This window comes from Antechinus flavipes, chromosome 3 (genome assembly GCF_016432865.1).
Source record: "Antechinus flavipes isolate AdamAnt ecotype Samford, QLD, Australia chromosome 3, AdamAnt_v2, whole genome shotgun sequence".
Classification (NCBI taxonomy): domain Eukaryota; kingdom Metazoa; phylum Chordata; class Mammalia; order Dasyuromorphia; family Dasyuridae; genus Antechinus; species Antechinus flavipes.
The window spans coordinates 618,169,022-618,189,557 of NC_067400.1; the positions used below are offsets into that span (position 1 = coordinate 618,169,022).

The 20,536-nt window shown below is 41.7% G+C and overlaps 2 protein-coding genes across 18 annotated transcripts in view; both read left to right on the forward strand.

Moving 5' to 3' along the window:
- Positions 1–20,536, forward strand: part of LOC127556356 (carcinoembryonic antigen-related cell adhesion molecule 5-like) — a 179,669-nt gene that overhangs the window by 14,835 nt on the left and 144,298 nt on the right. The window contains exons 7-11 of one of the 7 annotated variants that reach the window (XM_051989443.1): positions 3,933–4,065; positions 4,622–4,671; positions 6,095–6,156; positions 7,953–8,123; positions 8,215–8,703. The exons of 5 other annotated variants lie outside the window; for them this stretch is intronic. In XM_051989443.1, coding sequence (XP_051845403.1) covers positions 3,933–4,065; positions 4,622–4,671; positions 6,095–6,156; positions 7,953–8,123; positions 8,215–8,262 — 464 coding nt within the window. In that variant the 3' untranslated portion in view covers positions 8,263–8,703. Of the gene's footprint in view, positions 1–3,929; positions 4,066–4,621; positions 4,672–6,094; positions 6,157–7,952; positions 8,124–8,214; positions 8,704–20,536 lie in introns of those variants that run through there. One more of the 7 variants, XM_051989442.1, reaches the window with a different exon arrangement.
- LOC127556357 (carcinoembryonic antigen-related cell adhesion molecule 5-like) overlaps positions 11,968–20,536 on the forward strand; it is a 254,523-nt gene continuing 245,954 nt past the window's right edge. For 8 of the 11 annotated variants that reach the window (XM_051989457.1, XM_051989458.1, XM_051989459.1 and 5 more), the window contains exon 1: positions 11,968–12,117. In XM_051989457.1, coding sequence (XP_051845417.1) covers positions 12,054–12,117 — 64 coding nt within the window. In that variant the 5' untranslated portion in view covers positions 11,968–12,053. The remainder of the gene's footprint in view (positions 12,118–20,536) is intronic. The other 3 variants (XM_051989449.1, XM_051989452.1, XM_051989454.1) reach the window with 2 other exon arrangements.

Genomic DNA, 20,536 nt, shown 5'->3' on the forward strand with positions numbered 1-20,536 from the left:
TATCCTAGATAATCTTATGTAATCCTAAAGATTAAAGGGACCTAGAAGGCAACTAGTCCAGCTGCCTAGTTTTACAAATGGGGAAACTGAGGGGAAACTAGAGGAGGTAAATGTCAGCATATGGAACTGCAACAGGGGCCAGAATCATAAAGTGAGCACTCAGTACTTTCTAGAAGCTTTGGAATTAGCTCTGTAAATTAGAGGAGTAATTGGAGAACAGAATAATGGGAGCAGAGGTGCTCCCACCTTTTGTGCCAGAAATCCCTGAAGGAGTCAGGCTGCTGGATTCCAGGGACCTCTTCTTTTAATCCAGAAACTATAACATTTAGGAATTCAAAGAGAAAAGTTCTATTGAAACATAGATATCAACATAATTTTTAAAATAAATTCATGAATCCTGTATTATGCATCCTTAGATTAGAATGAGGTGGTTAGTGAGAGGCAGCACGAAATCACGTTGGATAGGGTCTGAAGTCAGGAAGACTTGAATTCAATCCAGCTTTAGACATTTACTAGATGCTTTATCCTGGGCAAATTATTTAACTTTTCTCTGCCTCAGTTTCCAGAAGGCTAAAGTGGGGAGGATAATGGCACCTACCTCCCAGGGGTTTATGAGGATTAAAATAAAATAACATTTTTCAAGTGTTTGATGCAGTTTCTGGCAATGATAATGATAATTAATAATGATGATGATAGTTGTGATACTAACTCAGATCTGTACAATGGATCTCTTCATGTGAGAGGAAGAGGAGGAGGAATAGAAAGAGGAGGAAGAGAAAGATTGATGATGATTGATGATTGATGATGATGATGATGATGATGACGATACAAGGAGATTGAGAGGCAGTTGCTTTCCTTGACTTTTCCACTGAGAGGCATCGTATTTTCTGACCTGTCTCCTCTTTCCTTTTGCCTCCAATTTATTTATTCCCAATCCACAAGGAACATCTGTGAAGGCTGCTTTGCAATTCCTTCAAGTTTATGATTCACAGCTGTGGAGGCTCTCAGGGAATTGAGACATCCTTCACCTAGGCATGGTCCTTAATAGATGATGATAATACATATCATTTGTATAGTACCACATACTCCAGGCACATAGTAGGCACTTTGTAAATGCTTGTTTCCTTCTCCCATCCTCATTTTGGTCACTATATTGTACATATTAGTTATTTTTCCTGCCCAAGTCAGTGTAATTACAAAGTCCAAAGGCTGAGTACATGGCCTACGAGAGTGACAAGAAGAACAGAGACTAAATGGGGCTCCTGGACTATGGACTTGGTGAATAAATAGTTGGGGTTCCAGCAGAGATAAGCCTAGAACTCAACAGAGAACAATTGCTAAGTCACAGAAGCAGTGGTGATTGAGGAAGGGAACAGTGCCAAGAAGTCCTAGTAGCCATGGGCCGAGGATCAGTCGGTGACAAGGAGTTGGAGTTTCATCTCCTACTTAGTCTGGGATCTGCAGCTAAGGAACCAGGGTAAAGAGCTTGGAATAAGGGGAAGCCTCTAATTCTGAACCTACAGAACCTTGCAGCTAATTGACATTGTCTGGGGTCACCAACAGTGTACCAAAACTCCAGCTAAGGACAAGTCTACAGTAGAGTTGCAAAGTGCCAAATCTGTGATAAGAGTTTCTAAAACTTAGACAAATATGGCAGTGATCAGAGTTTTCTCTGCATAAAGCTGCTTTGGGAACACCAAAAGTCAGCAGTGCACTGAGCTGGGCCACTCCTGATTTCCTTAAAGAACACAATATTAAATGCTCAGAGAAAAAAGCAGGAAGATATCAGAGAATAGAAATTAGGCCCAGATATTTCTTCCAGAAGTGTAAAGAGCTTGGTTCTAGTAACAAATACCAGTTCATACACATGTTTAACATGTATTGGATTACTTGCTATCAAGGGGGAAAGGATGAAGGGAAGTGAAGGAGAAAATTTTGGAACACAAGGTTTTGTAAAGGTAAATGTTGAAAATCATCTTTGCAGGTCACACAGCTGATAAGTGGCAGAACCAGGTTTGGAGACCAGATTTCTATACAATAAGAACCTGTGTTCTTTCCATGAAACCCTATCAGTGCTTACTCAGGGACTTTGGTATTTTGAGTGCTTTGAGGTCTGATTGTGTAACTCACTGTCAGGGCCCTCCTGCTACATCTGATGTATCTCTGCTGGCAGTAATGCTTATCAAAGTGTTCAGTTAGTTTGGGAATGCACATTTCCTACTTTAGATGCAGTTTTGAACCTTTAAGGAGGCCTTTGCTGAAGAAACACAACCTTGAAAATGAAGGTAATTTTCCCCAACACACTCAGATTCCTAATTTTCTCAAATTTTTCTCAGAAGAATTCTCAAAATACAGACTTAAATGAACAGAAACCAATCCAGAGAATAGATATAGGCCTCTTCTTTTTGTAATTAGGAAACTGGGTAATAAAGTGGGTAAAGGAAATTTTCAATGGTTAGGCTGTCAATTCGTAACAGATATAGTATGAAAATTACCCAGGTGCCCTGCTTAGCAGTATGATTTTCTCACTTGACATTGTCATAAAGTTAAAGAATATCAGACTGATTTAAATTCTATCCTTCCACGTAGAAGATATATTATAATGTAGAAGTCATTCAACCTCAATTAATGTTTCTTGATCTGTGGCACTAGATATTAATAAATAATAATGCTTATGCTATCTACCTGGTTCATTTTTTAAAAATCCAGCATGAATTAACAAGCACTGTGCCAGCTCTAAGGATGGGGAAAAAAGAAAACCCTCTTTGCATGTATTTTGAAAAAAAAGGCTATTGCTTTAAAAAAAAAAAGTATCAAAGTAAAGGAAAAGGTGAACAAATTTTGAAAGAATAAATAAAAATACAATAATAAGGGGCATTTTAAAGGCTAGAAAAATATGACCCATTCAGACTCCATCCCAACACATACAAAAAAAAGGAAAGAAAAGAGAAAAGAGGTTAAGGACTTGAGTGGAAATTTACAAAAGTTGAATAGTATAGGGTTATTGCTATTATTGGATAGGGATAGACAAGAACATGCATATTTCTCAGCAGCATGTGACATTTTAGAAAAACTGACCATGCATCTAAGTATGAAAAGTTAGCAAACAAATTCTAAAAAGAAAAACATTAAACATATCTTATGCTGATTGCAATGCTGTAAAACTTATAGTCAATAAGGCGACTTTGAAAAAAAGATTGAAAATAATACACTAAATGATTTAATTCTAAAAAAACTGGTGACCAAGGACTGTTTTGTCATTCTCCTCTTGTTTGGAATAATTGATCTCATTTCCATGAGCAATCCTTAGCCATCCAATAGCAGATAGTAATCATTATTGTCAATAGCAATACATAGAGCACTTGACATACAAAGATGAAAGACATGGATTGAAAGAAAGAATGGAGGCAGGTTGACCACTAGGGAGGCTGTTGAAAACTTCAGATAGAAACGGATGAATGCTGGAATTTGACCAGGGAAGTGTGGAGCAAGAGGAATATATATATAATATGTATATATATATATATCACATAAGTTTGTGTGTGTGTGTATATATATATATATATATATATATATATTATATATATATATATAATATATATATATATATATATATATCACATAAGTTTGTGTGGTTTAAAGCTGAGATGAATGTTACAAGTACATCACCTGCTCCCAAAACATTGGGAAATTAATGTCCAGAGAAGGAACTTGTCCAATATCCCACAGGTAGCAAAAGAAAGGATGTAGAATTTAATCCAGGTCTCCAGAATGAAAACTGAGAGCTCTTTTTGTTCTAGTGTTTGCTTCATCAGTCAATAAACACTTATTAAAGATATACAGAATGCCAGATTCTATGCACAAGTGATAGGCACTTCATGGTGGAGACTCCTCAAAAACACTCAAAGTTCCTTTTCTCTTGTACTTAGCAGAACAATATATGGGAGGAAGTAATGGTTCTTCGCTGTCTGGAGGGGCCATCACGGGCATTATGATTGGAGTCCTGACTGGAATAATTCTTATTGGGATCCTCATCTATTTCCAGTGCTTCAGAAAGACTACAAGGTAAAATGAAGCTTTCTCAGGTTGTCCTCCCTTATAGTCTGTCTCCTGAATGGGGGAGGGATATCAGTAGGGTTTTCTGCATCCTGTACCCTCTTTTGGACCAGATCCACCTCTCTTTCCTAAACTCCTACATTTCAAAACAAATTCCTTTGGATAAACTCTTTCTCTGGGCCCATTACTCACACTTGATAGTTTCTTCATAGGTATTCACTTCCACATTGGAGTAGGGACTACAACTTCCTATTTTTCCTTTTTTATAAACAAAGAGAGAAAGAGTGAAAGGGACTACACTGAGGACACAACCTAGTGAGAAAGCAAGTGAAAAAAAAAAAAAAAAAGGCTAGTGAGGCAGATTCCCAGTGCATGGAGAAACTGAGTAGGAGATTAATACTACTTATTGGTGAAGAAAGTGACAATTATTGTACTTACGGATAAGGCATGTAGCCTGAGGATATCCAAAGGCAAGCTTTGACTCTGATCCAGTGGTTGCTTCTAATTTAGGGAAAGCTTTTATTTGCTTAAGAATAACAGTCCCACATGTCTCTTCTTTCTAAAGGACCAACAAATACCAGATTTCAGAGAAGAATCATTCAGTACACAAACATGGTAAGTGAAAGCACCAAACAATGAAACCCATACATAATGGTGGTCTTAGGAGAAAGGTTCCAATCACAATCTTTCTTTATTCAGGGAGAATCTATTAGCTATCCTTCTAATGAGGAACCACTCCCTTGTCTTTTCTTTGATCAGGAAACCTCACATAATTAAATTCTGATTTCCACTTGATTCAAATTAAACAGTATTTGTTAACTTGTACACTGATATACTATCATATTACCTAATATTTGAAAGACTAAGACTTAAGATGCTATTTGTGTATGGCCTACCAATGGTGACTCTCCACACTTTCCTCCCTTTTCTATTACTCTGCTCACATTCTGACTTCACACCTTTGTGTAACCCTGAGGAAATATCCCTATGCCATAATTTACTCTTGTGTAGAGAGAGGGCTGGAGTAGCTTGTTTCTATAGTCCCTTCCACCTCAATATCTTTGCTTAATATCAATTTTTTTGCTCAATATCAATATGCACTGCTAAAATGAAAACACTTCTTAAGTATTAATGAGAGTCATTTTGTATTGGCTTTCTTTTGGCCTAGGGCTGCCATGGCCAAAGAACTCATCCCTCAATGGCCAATCAGCTGAGGATGAGCCTCTCCATATGTAGTGAGAGAAACCTTCCAGAATGACCACCCCAGTAGCACAGTCTTTAGGACCTCGGGGTCACCTCCTTGCTTTAATGAGTCAACAGAGCTGGGCATGTTAACAACATGCCACAATCCTTAACTTCATGAGCTTCTCTGTTCTCTCTTCCAAGAGAGATTCAGAAGTGAGATTCAGAGGTGAGTGGAGGTGTTAAGGTCAGCCCCATCCACACTCAGATTCTGAAGATCATCTCTTAGAATCAATATCTGAGTGTGCCCATCCCATCATAAACTCTTAGAACTTCAGAAAAGTAGGTGCGAGACACCCTGAAATTTCATCCCTGGACATTTTGTCAAGTTGTCCTCCATATCTGGAAGGTTCTCCTATATTCTTTTAACCTTTGGGCTTTGGGGCTTCCCTTGAGTGCCAACTATTATCACTCCTTCCCCAAGAAACCTTTTCTGATTCCTTTTGATTCTAGTACTATCCCTCTGTTGATGATCTCTCCAATAATCCCATCTGCCATATTGGTACATAGCTTGCAAGTTGTCTCATGCTTTAGACAACAATCTCCTCTAGGGCACCAATTGCTTTCTGCTTTTCTTGGTATGATTCAAGGTAAGCTAAATGATGGGCACTAAATCAATGTTTATTGACTGACTCTCTGTGAGGGAAATAAGGAGGAAGGAAAAACACCCTACCCCCATATCATCTTCATTTGTTTGTTGGTGAGTATGGGTAGAAAGCAGGAAGAAACAGTTAATTTGGAATTCAGGCTCAGGAGATACCAAGAAAATATTCTGTCTGTGTTTCTCTCCTTGCAGGTGAGGAAATCACCATGAATGAAAACACTGTTCACCTACCAGGCTCAGCTCTGCCTGCACAGGTAGGGACACAATGTCTTCTTCAATCACTTCTAGGACTCTGGGATGTTTCTTATGGAGTTTGAAAACCTGGAGACTCTTCCTGGCCTGAACCCTTAGGCTTTTAGTGTGCCTGAGAGATTGCAGGATCACTAGAACACCCTGATGAGCAAGAGGGTGTCTGAAGGAGAGTGAAAAGATGGGTGAACATTTCCTAGCATTGTCAAGAGGTCTGGTTGTGGATGAGTCTGAAAAGAAGAAAACTTTCGGAGGGGATGCGGTGGTAAATGGGGACCTGATCACTATTTTTGGAGGTACAACATGTGGGAGAGAGATAGATTTGGCCTCCTTGTCTCCATCGGGCACAATAGGGGATAAGAAATCGGATTTGTAGAGGTCAATTGAGACAATGTAGGAAAACTTCCCAAAAATAAGATATCAAGTGTTCCTTCTACAAGACACCCATCTTTCTCTCCAACATGACAATACTCTAGTTCAAGATGTCATCAACTCAGCCCTGAAGTATTGCACCAGCTTCTTCATTGGTGTCCCAAGCCTTAGAGTCTTCCCTCTCCTCCACACAGCTGGCAAACACATACATGTAAGCATAGGTTTAAACAAGTCCCTATCCTTCATCAAGAAGGCTCAAGGACTCCCTGTTGCCAGGAAAAGAAATCATGACCACACATCATTTGTTAGGTCCACTTTCTGAGTTCACTAATGTAAGAAACAATATTTATGGATAATCCATAGACTTGGAGTTAGACTTTCTTGTCCTTCCTGAACTCAAAGGTTCAAACTAATCAATCACACTGTTGTTGTAAGGTCATCACTTTCCATCTGTCCTCCCTGGCTCTCTGCTCAGGTTACATCCTATGCCTTGAAGGAGCTTCCTCCTCACTTCCGTAGGATCCTAGCTCTTCTGCCTAGTTCAGCTCAAGTGCTAAACCTCAACAGGAGTCTCTCTGCTCATTCCGATTGCTCATGCAATCCCTCTGCTCATCCTTCTCTATATATTTGGTATCTGATTGTCTTTTTCCTATTTCTTCCTAATAGAATATTAGTTTCTTAAGGGCAAGCTTCTCTGTCTTCTCAGTTCATCCCATAAATAAAGGAATGAATGAATGATTACTCATTCAATGAATGATTCATATTCACATCATATTCTGAGCTTTAAGAACAGCCCTCTTCTAAGTGAAGAATTTATTAATTCATGTAAAAGTTTTCATTCTCCACAATGAGATCATTTTTGAATTAAGGAGATTGCACATAGTGAGAAAAGGTGGCCAAAAGGGGATATTTTGCTTTGGAATATTACAGAGATGATAAAAAATGACAGAAGTCAAGCCAGAGTCAACTTATTTATGGGTCCAGAACTGTAAAGCAGGAAAGAAAGGAGGGTAAAGAACAGGATGCTCAGTTTGTCAGTTAGGAGTGAAAGGATCAAGTCCTGCAGTGCTTGTTTTCTGGATCAATCATGGCAGGCAGTGAAGAACCATCTAGAAGAGCCATCTGGATGGAATTGGATTGGACTACCTGGGTCATAGCAACCTATTGCACACTGGGAGTCTCCAGGAAAGGCTAAACAATGCCTTGTCACATGATTTGTAGAGGACATTGGCAGTAGAGTCTGGGTCAAACTAGATGGTCTCTGAGGTCCCTTCTAACTCAAGGGATCCATGACTATGAAAACTCTAGGACCCCTTCTATTTGTCACATGTCATAATATTCCTTCTAACTGAAGCATTGGCTGTCCTAAATTCCTTCCCAATTCTGATTTTGGAGGTTGTTGCTAGCTATTTTTTTTTTATTTTCACAGGGCCCAGGCACTTCCCCTACTTTTCCTAAAGACCTACCTGAGAGTTCTAATCAGGTGTGTGCTCAAGGAGAAGCCAGTCCTCCCTCAGAGACCAAGGGAGAGGTCAAAATAGTGGCTAAGGATGAAGTTCTTGATGATGGGACAGAGAACAGGAATGAGGTCAAGGTGGAGGTAAGTGAAGACATGATATGGAGAGGGGAAGGCCTCCTAATCTCAGTCTCCATTCTGGGATTCCAGTGACATCTCTACTCTCTATCTTTAGACATTGGACATCACCAGAGTGGATGTTTGTGACAAGATTGACCCCTGAAAGAAACCTGAAGCCTAAGGAAGTGGGAAAAGTCCCCAGGGATGTTGGGACAATCTTCTGTCACCATTCATGAAGAAGGGTTCACAGACATCTCTCAGGGAAGAAAACAAAGACATTGAGGTCAATCAGAAAAATCAAGTGGAAAGGGAGAAAAAGGCTGGATTTGAGAAAGGAGAAGGATTCTAGGGATCCAGGGGCCCTCAGATGTCCCAGAAAATATTAAGAGGAATGAAAGGAGCCAGAGCTATGTGCCTGAGCAATCAAAAAGCAATGAAGCCTGTGGGATGAGTTTGGGGATATGCTCTCTTGCTCACCAAGGGCTTCAATATTTTGAACATCATCATATTTTCCTGTCTTCTTTATCCCTTTTATTCACATAAATATCCTTTTGGAACCTTTTGTGTTTTGAAAATAAAATGCTTTAATTAAAAAAAGAAAGAAGATCAGATTTATTGTTATAGCTGCCCCATCACAAAACAATGAGAATTTATTAAGAACTTGCTCCATCCCACATTACATTGTTCTCAGGACGTCAATTTTACACATGACTGACAGCCTTTTTGCCATCCAATCCAATAGGAAATCTTTCCTAGGAGGACAGTCTTCTGGGACTCAAAGGTATCAAGTTTTAGAAGACTCTATTGAGGTTATGAGATACAGTAAGACTCTTCCCAAACCAGGTCACTAGAATGATGAATGACCAGGTGACAGGATAAGACCCCCTGAATGTATATTGGCAATATGGGCCCCTGTCACAAGTCATCCCAAAAGAATTTATCAATAAATCAAAGGATAAAGATTTTATTACACAGCTAAGAGCACGCTAAATCCACAATCATCTTTAGTAAGGAAAGGGCTTTTAGCCATTAACAAGTGGAAACACAAGTTTCCTACTGGAGCTCATAATCAACCAGGAGGAAGACACTATTAAAGGAAAGATGCCAAGAGTTGGAATTAAGCCACTGACTGATGGACTAAAATGAATAGGGAAGCTTAGCAGACTAATCATTAACTGGTGGGCTAAACATAAAAGGGATTTAGCCCCCTAAAAAAGTTAGCAAAGATCTACAGTAGGAGCAGATCTTTGATAGGGGAAATATAATCTTGGGGTTTTGACATCATAACTTGGTTTTCTGGTTTGATGTGGGATCTTCATTTGGGGTGAGACTGTAGCCAAAGTCCACAAAGCCATGATCTTGTGATTTGACCTTATCTTTGGGGGCAGAAGGGATGTCATTGCATCTGGCCCCTTGACCCACATTTCTTCTTCCTGTCCCCCAGACCTCACAGATCCACAGCCCTTGGCTTAATGTACTGAAACTTCCTATCTGGTCCCCAAACGTTCCCTGTGTGAGCAGGAGCTAATCACTCACCTGCTCCTCTTTCACATTGGGAAATCTGGGCTGATTTTGCAGACTCACAAGATTGTCATTATTGTCTTTAGCAAAATGGGTTTTTTTATGAGTCTTTCTTCTCTTCTTAGACTACAAGCCACAAAGGGGGGAATGGTGAAGATTTTGCCCTCCATGCCCTAAGATAGAATTCATACAATGTCCAGCCTTAAGATTTGAGGGAGACTGCCAAACTGGGTCTGTAGCAACTACTCTTCACCCCCAACTTGCTTGAAGTCTCCCCTCCCCTCCCTCCTTAATGCTGGCGCCTTCCCTCTGAGATGTTTTCTAATTTGTTCTCAACCGGTCTTTACTTGTAGAATCCTGATCATATTGTGACCGCCATTATGAGACAGGGACTTTTACCTTTCTTTGTTTCCCCAATTCTTAGCATATGGTCTGAAACATAGCAGGTGTTTACACAATAATATTGACCAAGCTAATTAAAAGCCTCTTGAGTTCTTAGACTGCTTACACTGCTTACAGATTTGATACTTGGGGACTTTTGAAAGAGATTTCATTTCTTTCACTTCAACTGTTCATATGTAAAATAAAGATAGTAAGACATGATTTATATTCACATTTCAAGGATGTTTGAAGATTGAAAGCATTAGATTTCCTTATCTATGAAAAGATATATATGATATAGACATTTAAAGATAGATCAATATAGGCTTTTATTTAAATGATCATGGTTGAAATTTCTGGTACCTATTCAAGCACATATATGTGTATATACATCTATAAGCACATATGCACCTATATTTCATGTGTAAGTATACATATGTAGACCATATGTTTATACAGTATGTACATGTATATATGTGTACATAAATATGCCTACCTCTACCACATGTATATATTAAAGTTATCATATTTAAATGGTATAAATGTTTATATTCAAATATCAAACAATATTCTATATAAAATCTATAAACCGTATAAACATACAAGTATGCACATACACGTGTGTATGTGTGTCTTTGTGTGTATAATATTTCAATCTGAGTACGTAAAAAATATTAGTTGATATTATCATTAGTTGATAATATAAAATATTAGGGAAGGATCAATTGAGAGTAGTACTAAATTTTCTATCCCTTTTTTCCATCCTTCCAATTCAGCTCTACCCAGAGCCATCTTAGCTCCACTCCTCCTCACCATTCCCTCCTCCCAAAGGATGGCTAATGGTCCTCCTTCATTGTGCTGAATTTCATATATATACAGAGAGAGAGAGAGAGAGAAACAGAGAGAGAGAGAGAGAGAGACAGAGATAAAGAAAGAGAGAGAGAGATAAAGAGAGAGAGAGAGAGAGAGAGAGAGGTTTTTTTCCTTTATTAAAACTTTTTATTTAAAAAAATTATGCATGGACCATTATTCAACATTAGCTCTTGCAAAACCTTGTGTTCCAATTTTCCCCTCCCTTCCCCCACCCCCTCCTCCAGATGGCAAGTAGTCCTATATATGTTATTTCATTTGAGCCTCCTCACAAGCCTGGGACATGGTGCTAGTATTACCCTTCCCACTGCACAGTTGAAAAAGCAGAGGCAGATAGTTGAATTTGCCCAAGGTCATAAAGCTACAAAATGTCTGAGGCTAGATTTGAATTCACTTCTACTTGGGCCCAGACCCAGCCTTCTCTCAACTAAAGAGGGGGAAGGATTGCTGGGAGTCCTGGAGGGGTCTAGGAAGAAGATGGTCCCAAACTGCTCCCACCAGGGGGAAAGACGCTCTAGTCTGCATCATTCCCTATTCCCACTCCCAGCCCTGTTGGATCCTCCCAGAAACCACAGTAAACCACCTGAGGAAGAGCCAGGGCCCTGTTCCCTGCCTTGACAGGGGAGAGGGAGGGGAGACAGGACCCAGAGGTCATAAAGGCCCCAAGCACATTCAGTGGCTCTGTCCTCCATTCTCTGTGCATCTTTTGGGGTCTAAAAAAACTATCTACTCCAGGAAGGAAATAAAGGAACTGGGGTCAGGTATCAGTTCTACTGGACAGTAGGTAATTCTTAGTGAGTCATGATCCCCTGGGGGACAGTGGGAGGGATCTGTGCTGGGGAGGGGCTCCCTGGGAGAGGCAGGAAACCACAGCAGCTTGGAGGGGAAGAAAGAGGTGGAGGGAGGAGGGAGGAGAAAGTGAGAGGCTAAGTCCCAGCCCTGTGGGCCCTTGTGATCCAGGCAGATAGAAGAGCTCCAGCTCTGAAGAGAAACCTGTCTTCCAGAGAAGGAGGAGACCAAGAGACCCAGCTGCAAGCTGCCTGTAGGGATAGCCTTAACTTGGACAGCAGCAAGGACACCTCCAGGGTTTGCCCTTGAACCTGTACAGGGAAGATATAGCTCAGGAAAGCAGAGAGATTCCTGGGAAGGAGACAGTGGGTGACACAGCCACAGCCCAGCCCCATGGAGAGCCCTTCAGAGCCTCAGTGCAGGGCACTCAGCCCCTGGTGGGGGCTCCTGATCACAGGTGAGACTCCAGCTCTGCAGGAGCCCAGGGGAGGGCAGAGGCAGCTGGTGGGATTCTGACCCAGATGGAGCTGGGGATCAGGGGAAAGGGGACCAGTCCCAGGGTTCTGTCCAAGGCACGGTCTAAGAAGGCTTGACCAGGGAGTCTTCCCTAATCAGGGGCAGAGGAGGTAACAGCCGCTCAAAGCTATCCATCCACATTCTGAAGCTCAGGGCAATGTCCAATCCTGGAACTGAGCAGTAGGGAAGGGAAGCTTTACAGTCAGAGGAGACCTGGGTGTGGATCCCAGCTCTGATGTATACTGGCTGTGTGACCATGTTCAGGTCACCTAGACTCTTAGCTTGGATTTACCTGGAACACCACTTTCCTTTCAGTGAGGCTTGGGAGCCAGTGTCAGCCTTAAAATGAACACAGGGTTTGTGAAAAGGTCCTTCCTGGGTTTGGAACCAGAAGATCTAGGTTCAAGTCATTTCCTATTTTCCTTTTCCTATTTCATATCACTCAGATGTCTCATCTTATCTGGGCCTCAGTTTCTTTCATTGTAAATGGAGAGCACTGGGTTCAGGAATCTCTAAAGCCTGGTTTTTATCCTCAGCCACCACACTTTGTTGCTTCCTTTCTGCCTCCATTGCCTTGCCTGGCTCACTGGCAGATCTGTTCTGAAACAAGCCCAGGGAGGGAGCAGAAAATGTGTCATGTACCAAAGGCTCTGATTCTCTGCAGAGGCTGGGCCTTCACATGATGTGCAGGCCCAGGAATCCCTCCAAACACCACCACTGAATTCCCAGCAGACCCTGAGGCAGGCTGAGAATCCCCCACCCTTAAGTCAGGGACAGCTCAGTGGCCTTGGTCTCTCAGGAGGGCAGTGGGACCCTGCTGACTTCTGCCTCCTTCCTCCCCTCTCAGCCTCCATCCTCAGCAGCTAGCTCCAGCCGATGTCTGCTCTATTCTCTGTTGTTTCAAACCCTCCTTATGGGGAAGTGAACCACAGCGTCACCTTGGACATCTCAGGCGGGGCCGTCTCCTATACTCGGTACAAAAAACCAGTAACAGATCCCAACGAGATCGCTGTCTACATGGTTGGAAGTGGAGAGCAGGAGCCTGCAGACATCCCGGAGAAGGTGCTCCCCAACAGCTCCCTGTTCGTCCCTCACATCACCCTCAGTGACACCGATGCGTACCTTGTAGTCATTGTTAATTCTAAATGCTCCATAGCTGAACGAGGACATTTAACAGTGTATGGTAAGTGCTGCCCTTCCCCTGGGCCATGTCTCACTCCTATTCCCTCTCTCACTCTGAGATGAGAAACTCTCCTAAGGGAGCAGAGAGAATGCAGAGCATGAGGTCCCCCCACCCCCCTCACATAATATGGGCCAAAGAGGCGAGAGCCCCTCCAGCCCAGATCCGTGTGATCATGGGTCACTGGGAGCACTGGAGAGGTCCAAGGTCATTAGCTTCTGAGGCTTTAAGCTATTATTATTGGGGTTAATTTCCTGCTTCCTGCCAGCTTTCCCAGACCACACTGTGAAACTAAGAAGGCCCTGAGAGCTTGGAGGGGCTTCTGGCCCCTTCCAGTTGTGCCTGAGCCAGGCAACTTGACTCTGAAGTCCACCTTTCCTAAGATAGTTAAAAATCTACTGGGGATGGGGGAGCATTGCTGGGTCTGGGGGGGAGCTTTGCTCTGGGTCTGAGCTGGGTCTGGGGACCGCTGGACCCAGGAGAACTCATGTGCAGACTACCAACAACCCAAGAGCCAGACTCCCAACGGCCTTGGTGCCCAGGACCTTCTGTTCTTCTGAGGCTTCCAGAGCTGGGAGGGAGCCCCCAGGGGAAGGAAACAGGCAAGATCAGGGACTCCAGGCTTCTGGGATGGGTCAACCAGGGACAGAGGGTTCCAGTTCTACTGAGCCCCAGCTGCATGGGGAGAAAACCAATCCAGTGCCCAGAGGGGACCGAGAGGACACTTGGAGCTCCAAGGAAGACCAATGTTCTCAATAAGGAGAGCTTTCCTGCTGGGAAATAGGCTAACAAGGGCTGTCATCCTGTGGAGCCAGAAGGTGTTCGAGGGACTCTGGACATCACATTTCACCTGATTCTCACAAGGACCCTGGCACGGAGGTGCTATGTTTGTAAGTGAGGAAAAAGAAACAGAGAGTGAGTGATGTGGCCAGAGCTGGTCAGGAACTGAGGCAGGATTCGATTTCAGGGCTTCCTGATCCCCACATCCAGCATTCTGTCTACTGCACTCCCTCACAGCATCCTACCTGCAGGGTCACCTCAGGAGGGAGGGACTTCTCCAGGACGGCCCATCTTCCAGCAGGGACTAGCTGCCCACTTGACAGGGAAGTTTGACTGGGAAGAGGGTCAGCCTAGGCCCGTTGGCACTTGCTTCCATGGTGGGCAGAGCTGTGAGTTGACCCAGAAGTCTATGTGTGGCAGGATGCCTTCAGTGGCTACAGGTGAGAGGCAGGAGTCAGGATTGGGGGGGTCCCTGACAGTCATTGCCAGCTGTCTTTCTGTCTCTGAAGTGGGGAGCAAGGAATACTGAGAGAGAAAGGAGCTAGGAGTCCTCCATCTGGTGATTCTCAAGTATTGCTTAGACACCTACTTCATACAAAGGAACTGGCTGAGTATGGGGCATGGAAGGAAAATCAATCAATACCTCAAGGAGCAAGAGTTCTGTTGAGGAAACATATAAACAGGAATGTGGAATAGACATGAGAAGCCTAGGAAGCAGTTCCAGACAGAGGAGATTATTCAGAATCAGGCAGGTCCTACCCTTGGGACTAAAAAGTGCAAAGAAAGCATAAGTGAGCATGGGTCCAGATGGGGAAATTACTAATCACCAAACCATAGGATAAACTAAGTAAGGATGGTTGACTCAGAGAAGGAAAGATTGGGGGCAGTCACTGCACCTGATTTTTGAATACAAGGTTAGGTTGCCTAAAAAGAGAGCAAGCTCCCATGGAAGAAGAGATCATTACAGAAACCCAGAATCCAATGGGGAGACAGCAGTTCTTTTGAAGAAGACCAGTGGAGTATGAGTGGACCAAGAAGTTAATACTTGAGTCAGTGGGGTGATAAGGCAACAAAAAGCCCTGAAGCAATTACAATATTTTCACTTCAAAGAATAAGGAAATAACAGTCCTTCTGGACTATTCAATGGCACGTGGAATACTGTATTGGGGTCTAGATTTTACAGTTTCCAAAGGACATTGATACACTGGAGAGCATCCACAAAAAGACAACTAGGCTGTGTAACCTATGTGTGTACCGGTCACCTGAGGGAACCCAGCCCCTGGGACCTCCATTTTTCTTATCAAGGAAATAAGGGAATGCATTAGATGCTGAGGAAGGTCCTTCTAGATGGAGATCCAGGATCCTCTGCTGTCCCTGGCTTTGAACCTTCAGGAGCCTAGTCTGAGAAATGCACATGAGCCACCTTGAACAAGGGAAAGAGCTCATGTGCTGGAATAGGGAGCAGGAATGCTTCTCCTCTTGTGCAGAGAGCCCTGGGACAGTCAGGTGGTGGATGCAAGGATCCCTTCTCACAAGGATGCTTTAAAATCCAGAAAATAAAAGCCATAGGGCATCAAAGGAAATTGTTCTACTTTAATAGTTATCAAAACTTTTTTAAAAAGATCCCACCTTAAAAATCCCTAGAATAGAATGAGATGATTTTTGAGAAGGAAAAAACCTCAGTGGATATGGAAAGCACTGGGACGGGATTCAGAACCAGAGTTCAAACCTGGTCTCAGACACTTCTCTAGCTGGACAAGTCACTTAATCTCTCTTTGCCTCAGTTAGCTAAACTGTAACTTCCCAAGGTTGTTGAAAGGATGAAATTAGATAATAGAGCATTTCACACAGTGCTGGCCAATAACAATAATCATAATAATGAGAATAATAATATTATATAGCACCTAACACATGCCAGGCATGTAGCAGGCACTTCATCAGTGCTGTTCCCTACTCCCATTTCCAACTTAGTCATTAGATTATGCATGTCCCAAAACCTGTCTCAGGGAAGGGATAACTTAGGACCCAGCACTCCCTCCCCTGGGCTTCCTCCTCACCTTCCTTATTAGCATAACCCCTGAACCAGGGAGCTTCTCCTTACCCATGGACCATCCCTGTATGTCTATAATGCAAATGCTTGGGCTTGGGCTTTGGGTGGTTTTTTGCCATGAAGACATGACTTGGTGAAGCTACAAGCCAATCACTCACACAGCTCTCTTTTTCTCTCTACAGAAAGAACAATTAAATCTAACCTCACGGCCCACAGAACCAACATCATAAAGAATGGCACTCTGGCCTTCACATGTGGCACAAAAGAGAAGGGAGTGGACATTCTGTGGTTCTTTGATGACAAGCCCCTGATTCTCAATGAGAGGATGGAGCTGTCCATGAATAACGGGACCCTCACCATCCTGTCTGTGAAGAGGGAGGACTCTGGGTCCTATCACTTTGAAATCTGGAATCCAATCAGTTCCAGCGAAAGTGACCCCATTACTCTGACTGTGAACTGTGAGTGACTCTGAGTGTCCTCCCTCTCTAGTCCTTTCCTTAGCAGTGACTCACATCTCATCTCTTCTCTTCTCTTCTTTACACAGATGGACCAGACAACATCATGTTTGTACCAAACCCCAAGAAAGAAGAGATTGAGGTCAAATTCAAAGGCTCACTGACATTAGAGTGCCGTGTTGAGTCTTCCCCACCTGCCCAGTATAGATGGCAAGTCAATGGCACCAAGATCCCTGGCTTCTCTAATAATACCTACGTCATCAAAAATGCAACTTGGGAAGATTCAGGAACATATACATGTCAGGCAAAGAACAATGTGACCAATTTGTCTGTCTCTAAGAGCATCACAGTTAAGGTGGTTGGTAAGTATTCTCTCCCTTCCCTCAGAGAAAAAGTTTTTGGGAGTTGGTCAAAGGTGGGGGCCAAGAGCATGTGTTCTGGCTTATTAAGGAAGGCAGGTTTTCACAGTGAATTGGCAGAGGATGTGTAAAGAAACATGATTCCACAGAATGTGGTCAGCCTGGCAACGAGTGTCAGTTCATTTACTGTGATTTTGGCCTTGGTGAAAATGGAGACCAATCTCTAAATTGTAATAGACAATACAGGTTCATTCTACATTCGATACACATTTAGCTGCAAACTTTCTGCAGAACACTGTGCTAGGCCCAGAGGGAAATAAACAACATTTATCTAAGACTCCATTACCAATTCAGGAATCTTAAAATCTAGTATAGAGAGCAGACTCCAAAAACACGTAATTGATACACAATATTACATGATATGCATAATAAGACTATGCTACAAAATAAAATGTTGTAGGAGAGCTCGGATGGGAAAGACCATCCCAGCTGGGAGGCTGATCAAAAATCAAGTCAGATTTCATAGAAGAGCTATCACTTGACTTGTGTTTTAAAGTATATGGAGGAGTTCAACAAATTAAAGCAGAGAATATTCTATTTCATGGAGAAAGATCCTGAGTCAATGTTCAGAGGTGAGACTGTACACTCTGTGTCTGAGTGGGAAATGTAGAACAATACAACCTGAGCAGGTAATACATGGCCAGAAGAATATTAGAGAGGTCTGCTGCCATTTTGTGAAAACTTTTGGATGCTAGGCTAAGACCACCAAAGGTGACCTAGTACTTAATTGGAAGTTCCTGAAGCTTAATTAGCAGAGAAGAAAAGATGATTAAACATATCTGGTTGGTATGTTTTTCATCAGCACTCAAAGGCAAGAGTTTTATTTAATGTGACCATTGTGACATCTCTAGTTCATTTGTGACAAATTGGTACAAACAACCTGAATGTGTAAAAATCTAGAGAATATAAAAATTCTCCTTCAATTGCAGTTAATGGGATGAAAATAAAGGAAACAGAGCTGTTCTTTGGGCAGGAGTCATTATACAAATGCTTTTGTAAAATGCTTTGTCATTAAGAGATCAGACAAGGGAACAGAAGGAAGAAGATAAAGAAGTCTTTCTCCATCACAACCACTCTAACAAAGGTCACAAAGGACCAAAGGAAAAACCCAGTGAGTCATTTTCCCAGCCTATGTCAGTGGTCCAAATCTGGCCATATGAACTAATCAGGAAGATGCCAAGAAGACTTGAGACTAAATGAGGTCTCCAGGCTGTGTATTGGGGAAGAAATCACCAAGGATGCAGGAAACATGAGCTTGGTGCTGGGCAAGGAGCAGCAAGAGAGGCCAACAGCCAGCTTGGAGTCTGAGCTCAAAACTAGGTCACAGAATCAGTGCTGAAGAGGGAACCTGTGCCTAGGGATGGGAGAAGCTTTGGACCCAATTAAGTCTTCATAGTGAACAAGGACCTGGAATTTAAACATCTATTTGGGTCTGAGACCTGCAGTTGAGTAACCAGAACAAGGGGAGGCCTGTAATTCTACATCAGCAAAGCCTTTTAGCTACTTGACAGGAGCTGTGGTCAGCCACAGTATACTGGAACCCTAATTAGAGACAAGTCTGTAGTAGTATGGCTAAGAATCAAATCTAAAGCAAGAGCTCATAAAACTCAGACAAGAAGGGCAGGGATCAGAATTCACTCCAGATAAACTTGCTTTGAGCATACTGAAAATTAGCAGGTCACCATCTTGAACCACTATTCATGTTCAATAAAAAAGTACCAATTCAAGAAGCAAGACTAGACTATTGAACGGACAAAATATACTATCATGGGGGGAAATGCTGTCATTGAGACAGGAATACCCAAAATAAAACACAGAGGAAAAGTTACTTCAAAATATCTACAAAGTCTCAAATAAATTTAAAAAAAGAGCTTGAATCCATGGTCAATTAAAATTATTAGAAGAAATAATATTAATAATAGTTTTTAAGAGTTTTAAATTATTATATAAAAACCATATAAAAATTTTAGATTAAAAAAATCTTAGAAGTATTCTGTCATTTAATACTCACAAGATCTCTGGGAGATCCATTTTACAAATGAGAAAATTGAGGCAAACAGAGGCTAAGGCTAGGATCACACAGCTGGGAAGGATCGGAGGCTAGTTGAAATTCAGGCCTTCTTGACTCTAGGTTCAGTACTATGGAGGAAAAAAAAGATTGAAAAGAATTGACACTTAGTAATATAAGAGGTTACAAAGTTATTCAAATAAAAAAACTCCCTGAAAATTACAACCAACCAAACACAAATTAATGAAAGCATGAGTCAACAAAAAATATTAAAACAAAGCCTTAATGTAAACAAAGAGAAGGAGGAAGAGGAGGAAGAAAAGGAAGAAATCTCACCAAAAAAAAAAAAAAATCCTGGAAAATACCACTAGAACCTGAAAACAAAGACAAAAAGAACTTGTTCAAAGACCAAGGAATCACAGTAATTTACATAAAGCAAGAAGAGGTTAACAAAGTGGATTAGAAAGCAAAAGCCAAATAGTATGTAACCTATAAGAAAAACATTTTAAATATAAAGATGCACAGAATTAAAATTATGGATCTAGGGAAAAATCTATTATGAGTCAGCTAAAGTCAAAGCACAATAGTGATCATCTTGATGATGGTCATGTAAAACTGGTTTTTATTTTTTTTTAAATAAACAGGGAAACTTAATTGTACTGAAAGGTATCATAGAGTGAATTATTGTACAATGAATTTGCACTCAATTGCATAATATTTAAATACTTAAAGCAAAAGCTACTAAGATCTCTGGTGATTGATGAATAAAGAAAAGTATATACATATTCTTTTTTTTTTTGGTTAGCACATATGTATTCTCAGCTGTGTGTGGTACTTTTATAAGAACTGACCATCCATGCATTAAGGCATAAAAACAAGGCAAGACCCAAATGAAAGTGGCTCTGAGCTCAGTGCCAACCACTTCTGTGACTTGGGAAAGAGCATCATCTAGAGGCACAATTCAGCATATGCATAGAGTCAAGATTCCTTGGTTCCAATACCAGGTTTTTGTTTATTATCCAATAGACATTGTACAAGTAGCACAGTTTCCTGGGAACTTCCAATTTTTCTTGTCAAACATTGAAGTCCCTGCTCCAGCAGTGAAAAGGGGTGTGCAAACAGGGGCTCTATTTTAACTCTTTAAATCTATTACAATTACATCATTGTAGGTGTCAATCTTGTAGAATAAGTGTCAATCTTGTAAGACTATATCACCTACTAAGTACATGTAAAACTAGATAAACTTTGCCTTATCAATTCCACTGAGTTAACACCTTGTAAGAATCCTTATTTTAAGTACATTTCTCCATAATTCTGGCCCATTATACCCTTTAATTTCCGAGGTGAGATGAATGCGGCAAGAGACTCATAGGGTGTGAAAAGAGGTTCAGTTTATTATGCCATACAACCTTGTTGGTATGCATTTTGCAAACATGATCAGCACACGAACAGTACACAATCCCCAGTC